Source organism: Eulemur rufifrons, chromosome 14 (genome assembly GCF_041146395.1).
Source record: "Eulemur rufifrons isolate Redbay chromosome 14, OSU_ERuf_1, whole genome shotgun sequence".
NCBI lineage: Eukaryota > Metazoa > Chordata > Mammalia > Primates > Lemuridae > Eulemur > Eulemur rufifrons.
Window position 1 is genome coordinate 34,345,728 of NC_090996.1, and position 5,958 is coordinate 34,351,685.

Below are 5,958 nucleotides of genomic sequence, written 5' to 3' on the forward strand. Positions count from 1 at the left end.
CTATCTTGGAGATTTGTTTAGCTGTTTCTTTGAGAGGTCGTTTGACTTGTTCCATATTCTTCACCAGGCCCTATGAGCTGGAAGTTGAGTCTAAAGGCCAGACTGGATCGAGATTAAACATTTTGACTGGGATCCGTCTTGAAGGTACTGTGTTCTCCCCATGGCTGTGTCAGGAAGAAGGGAAGGGTGGGTTGTTCTCTCTAAGCAATACCACTTTAATCACTGGGGTAGGGACCATAATACAGAACTCTTAGGTTTCTCTGCCTTTCATTTGTTGTAAACCTGAGACCAGGGTCTGTGCTGTCCCGGGAGCCGTTATCCATGAGCAGTGGGAGAAGGGATTCCTCTGGAGTCCACTTGGGCATCTTTTAACAACAGTGACCCAGGCGGGGGCCAGCTTCCTTGCAGCAGATGCTAACCCGGGGTCTTCAGCTCCACAGGTGTGGGGGTGAGGAGGAGAGAGACCTGAGAGTGGGCCAGCTGCAGGGAGGCATCCCACAGGGTGAAGGATGCTTGAAGAACCAGTCGTGGCTGCCCAGGAGCAGGAGCAGGAGCAGTGTGGGGAGGTCAAACTGGAGGAGGAGGAGGCTGCTGGCCAGGAGTATCCCAGGCGGCCAGAGGCCAGGCTGCGGCCCGAGGTGGCTCACCAGCTCTTCAGATGCTTCCAGTATCAGGAGGACATGGGGCCACGGGCGTCCCTGAGCCGGCTCCGGGATCTCTGCCATTACTGGCTGCGGCCAGCTCTGCACACCAAGAATCAGATCCTGGAGCTGCTGGTGCTGGAGCAGTTCCTGAGTGTGCTGCCCCCGCACCTCCTGGGCCGTCTGCAGGGGCAGCAGCTCAGGGATGGCGAGGAGGTGGTGCTGCTACTGGAGGGCGTCCACAGGGAGTCCAGCCACGCTGCCGGGCCGCTGGTGAGAGGGCAGGGGGTGGCAGGCTGGACAGGAGTGGGGGGTGCAGGGACTTGATACCCAACAAGATGTCTCTGGATACTCCGCCTTCCACCATCTGACAGTTCCTACCTAACGCCTTCACTATCTGACTCCCACTTCTCTGTCCCATTTCCCCTTGGAGTCAGCAGGACACAAATTGCCACCCTGTGTGTTGCCTAACGTGGATGTGTTTTGAACAGGATTTTAGTTTTAATGCTGGCAAGAATTATCCCCGTGCTGAAATCACTTTGGAGGAACAGGGGGGCCCTTCCCAGGTCCCCAGCCACAGCCCCAAAAAGGAAGTGCCCTCAGAAGAGCCTCCAGTCCCGGGTCCGTCGAATGAGCTGGCCCCACCACAGCCAGGACCCACCAAGCCTGCTGAACTGGGACAGTGGAGACATCTCCCAAGTTCAAAGCAGCCGCCAAGCTTGGATTCCCAGGGGACATTCCAGGCCCTGCAAGAAAGCAGTGAGGAGCTCATGCCCTGGGAGGCGGAGGACTGGATGCATGGGTGGGAGCCGGATGGCCGGGTGGGGCAAGAAGTGGGGCCTCCTCTGGTGACTGGGATGGGAGAAAGCCAAGATGTCTTCACGGGGCCTCAATGATGGGTGCATGTCCTTGCAGCCACATGGTGGGCAGGGCTGCCTTCTAACAGCGCTTCCTTCCCCCTAGTGCTGCCGGCCCCCCAGAGCCCCTCCCCGTGGCCGGAGGAGAATTCCCGAGATCAGGAGCTGGTGGCTGTGCTGGTGAGCTGAGCTGGTCCCTACCCTGGGACCTTCTCTGACATTGCAGTTTTAGTAAATGCACGTCTTCCTTAGTCTAATCCTGGAAGCCACTTCATTCCCCTCAGGTCCCTAGGCCCTGTTCCTCACTCACCAAGGGTCTCTGCTCTTGTTATAGGAGTCCCTGACCTTTGAGGATGTGCCAGCGAGTAAGGCCTGGCCTGTGTGCCCCGAGGGTAAGCAGCCCTTGCCTGGGTTACTGCCACCAAAGCCTCTTTCTGTGCCTCAAGTTGCACACTCACCTGAGGTGGTGGTAGTGGCGGTTTTTTAAGGCTCATAGTGTCTTTTGTGCCTGGTGTAAACATTAGTTGTGAACTTTTAAAATAAGTGGTGGGGGAATGATTGCTAATGGGTATGGAGTTTCTATTTGGGGGAACAAAAAGTTTCTGGGACTAGATGGTGAGGATGGTCGTACAACATTGTGAGTGTACTTAATGGACCCAAATCACACACTTTAAAATGGTTTTTGTGGTAAATTTATGTTATGTGTGCTTTACTGAAAAAAAATAATAGGTGGTCAAAAAAGGGGCATCCTTACTCCCCCCGCCCCAGCTGTGCAGGATTCTGGTTTCTTTCCACTTCCCGACCAGTCGGGCTCCAGCGATTCCTAGAAGCCCCTTGAAATAGGCCGGACCATCCCTGTCTTTACTTATTTTCCAGGCTTTGGAAGCAGAACCCCAGACAAGGAGGAGTTTAAACAAGAAGAGCCCAGAGGGGCTGCCTGGCCCGCGGCGGTCCCTGTAGAGCCGCAGGCAGACAGTCCCGCGGTGCCGGAGGAGCCTCTCGCCCAGACGCTTGGACCAGGCCCCGGTTCGAGCGACACTGGTGAAGGAGGGAGCCCTCGTGACAGCAGCCAGGTTGTGGAGGTCAAAGTGGCCGGGGGCGCCCCCGAGTCAGACCCGGAGACGCAGTTCATATGCACCGAGTGCGGGGGGAGCTTCCCGCAGCTTGCCAGCCTCAAGGCGCACCAGCTGCGCTCCCACCCGGGCGCGCGCTGCTTCCTGTGCTTGAGCTGCGGGAAGAGCTTCGGCCGCAGCTCCATCCTCAAGTTGCACATGCGCACGCACACGGACGAGCGGCCACACGCCTGCCACCTGTGCAGCCATCGCTTCCGCCAGAGCTCGCACCTGAGCAAGCACCTGCTGACGCACTCCTCCGAGCCCGCCTTCCTGTGCGCCGAGTGCGGCCGCGGCTTCCAGCGCCGCGCCAGCCTCGTGCAGCACCTGCTGGCGCACGCCCAGGACCAGAAGCCTGCCTGCGCCCCTGAGACCAAGACGGAGGTGACAGAGGTGCCGCAGCTGGCTGTCGTCCTGTGCTCCCACTGCGGCCAGACCTTCCAGCGCCGCTCCAGCCTCAAGCGCCACCTGAAGATCCACGCCAGGGACAAGGACCGCCTCCGCCCAGACTCCAACAGCCGCCCAGACTCCAACAGCCGGCCCTTCCCGTGCGGCGACTGCGGCAAGGCCTTTCGGCGCAGCGAGCACCTGGTGGCCCACCGGCGCGTGCACACGGGCGAGCGGCCCTTCTCGTGCCAGGCTTGTGGCCGCAGCTTCACCCAGAGCTCGCAGCTAGTCAGCCACCAGCGGGTGCACACGGGAGAAAAGCCCTACGCCTGCCCGCAGTGCGGGAAGCGCTTCATGCGGCGGGCCGGCCTCGCCCGCCACCTGCTGACCCATGGCGGCCCACGGCCCCACCACTGCACCCAGTGTGGCAAGAGCTTCAGCCAGACGCAGGATCTGGCCCGCCACCGGCGCAGCCACACCGGCGAGAAGCCCTGCCGCTGCAGCGAGTGTGGCGAGGGCTTCAGCCAGAGCGCCCACCTGGCGCGCCACCAGCGCATCCACACCGGGGAGAAGCCCCATGCCTGCGACACCTGTGGTCATCGCTTCCGCAACAGCTCCAACCTGGCCCGCCACCGCCGCAGCCACACAGGCGAGCGGCCCTACAGCTGCCCGACTTGCGGCCGCAGCTTCCGGCGCAACGCCCACCTGCAGCGGCACCTGGCCACCCACGCGGAGCCGGGCCAGGAGCAGGCCGAGCCCGCCCAGGAGTGCACGGAGTGCGGCAAGAGCTTCAGCCGCAGCTGCAACCTGCTGCGTCACCTGCTGGTGCACACGGGCGCCAGGCCCTACTCGTGCGCGCAGTGTGGCCGCAGCTTCAGCCGCAACTCCCACCTGCTGCGCCACCTGCGAACCCACGCCCGGGAGACCCTGTACTAGCTTAGCCGGTGTTTCCACCAGCCCCACCCTGCGCTCACCTCCCTGCGGCAGCTGAGGCTCGCAGGGATGTTCCTTCCCTGCACGCCCCACCTCTCTCTGCCTCCACCTCCACCCTTGTGCTTCCGGCCCCAGCAATGTATTCCAAATGCCCAAAGTAAAACGGCCTTCTTGAAAGCAGCCACTCTTTATGCCTTTGTAAGTCTACCAAAATGCCAACTGTCATCTTTCCCTCTGTGGCATGGTGACATCTTTCTCCTCCATTCCTGCACCTTTTGTAGCAGCCTGCATGGGAGCAGGCGGGACAGGGGTAGTTTCGTCAACCAGAGTGGGTGGGTAGGGGGAGGGTGTCGGCCGGCATAGCCAGCCGTGGGTCAAGGAATTTGACACTGGAATTTTTCCTCCAACAGTCTACCCCTAAGTCTGTGCTGTGTGAGGACAGAATGCTCTTGAGTCACATGTACCTCTTTAAGTTTAAATTGATTAAAATGGAGGCGGACGGGGTGGTTCACACCTGTAATCCTAGCACTCTGGGAGGCCAACGAGGGAGGATCACTTGAGGTCAGGAGTTCGAGACCAGCCTGAGCAAGAAAGAGACCCCTGTCTCTACCAAAAATATTAAAAATTAGCCAAGCATGGTGGTGCCTTCCTGCAGTCCCAGCTACTCGGGAGTCTGAGGCAGGAGGATCACTTGAGCCCAGGAGTTGGAAGTTGCAGTGAGCTATGATGACAGCATTGCATTCTACCCAGGGTGACAGATCGAGACTCTGTCTCAAAAAAAAAAATTAAAATGGAATAAAATTTAAAATTCCAGATTTTAAATCTGGAAAGGTCTGATTTTTCTGGAATGTTGGTAACTAGTTCAAACTGCAAACACTCACAGATAAACCAGACCTGCCTGTAGACCAGTCAGCCTGTCTGCTGGGTTCCCGCTCACCACCACACTCCTCATACCCTGAGCTGGTTGGGTGCGTGTGCCCTGCCTTCCCGTTCTACCCACAAGCCTCCTTGGCCTGCCTCCCCTGGTGTTCAGATTTTAAATCACATGACTTACTTCTATTAATAGTAAAAAACCTAGGAAAGAAAAATGGTGCCCCCAGCCCTTGAGCACACACACTTCCTGCTTTAGTCTGTGGCTACGCAAAGACAAAATATTGTGTCTTAAATATTTCCACCCCCACCCCCCACCAACCTGACATGTAACTGCTGCTTGACAAATGTTGAAAGGGACGAAATTCATCAATCAGAGCTCAAGAAACTGAGGGATCTCTGTCCCAAAGTCTGGGAAGAGGAGATGGTTCTTGAGCACAGTTGGGCAGAAAAGCTCTGAGCCTGAGGAAGGCCCAGCTCTTTGGAGGGTGGGAGGAAGATTTGGGTGCAGAGAGTCACCAGATGTCACAACAAATTCATCTCATAAAATACCCCAGAGAAGAACATTTCCAGGAGAGAGGATTCGCCAACTGCTAGAGATTGAGGATGAGCAGTTCGGAGTGCCCACAGCGTTGAAGGCGTTGTGTATTGAGTGCCTGCTGCATGCCAGGGATGCTGGGTTACTGAGGGGAACGAGGCCCGAAATACAAGGGAGGGGCAGCCTAGGAGGGACGGGGGAGGACGGCCAAGGCAGAGGGGACAGCATGTGCAAAGGCCCTGGAAAGGCAGGAGCTTGGCAGATCTGTGGGGGCCTGATGACATGGGCCAGACAGGCCAGGGCAAGGGGTCATTCACAGTGGGAAGACCTGGAGAGGTTTTTTAGGCAGGGAGATATTTCATTTTAAAAAATAGAGTCATTTAGTCTTTGGCTACTGGTTGGAAATGGCTAGAAGAGGCAAGGCCAGGAAGACCAGCCAGGAGGCCACTGCAGTTATCCAGGCTCACAATGACAGTGGCCTCAACAGGGCAGTGGGGCTGTAAGAGCCCCTGGTGACCTCAGCACAGTGGGAAGGTTTTCTAGGTAAGAAGAAGGCAAGCGGGGGAAGTAAGGGAGGGGGTGAGTGGAGATTTGACTGGGGGGGGGAGGGGGGCGGGGGA

General features: G+C 58.0%; 1 protein-coding gene across 3 annotated transcripts; it reads left to right on the forward strand.

The window, feature by feature from the left end:
* The first annotated feature begins 509 nt into the window (after positions 1-509).
* Positions 510-3,933, forward strand: ZSCAN10 (zinc finger and SCAN domain containing 10). Of its 3 annotated transcripts, XM_069486748.1 has the most exons (5): positions 510-914; positions 1,133-1,400; positions 1,605-1,678; positions 1,833-1,890; positions 2,375-3,933. In XM_069486748.1, the coding sequence occupies exons 1-5, from the start codon at positions 510-512 to the stop codon at positions 3,931-3,933; spliced, it is 2,364 nt and encodes a 787-aa protein (XP_069342849.1). The 3 variants fall into 3 exon arrangements, with proteins under 3 accessions (XP_069342849.1, XP_069342851.1, XP_069342850.1); XM_069486750.1 differs by lacking the exon at positions 1,133-1,400 and having other exon boundaries at positions 629-902; XM_069486749.1 differs by lacking the exon at positions 1,133-1,400 and having other exon boundaries at positions 659-776.
* The last annotated feature ends 2,025 nt before the right edge of the window (positions 3,934-5,958 follow it).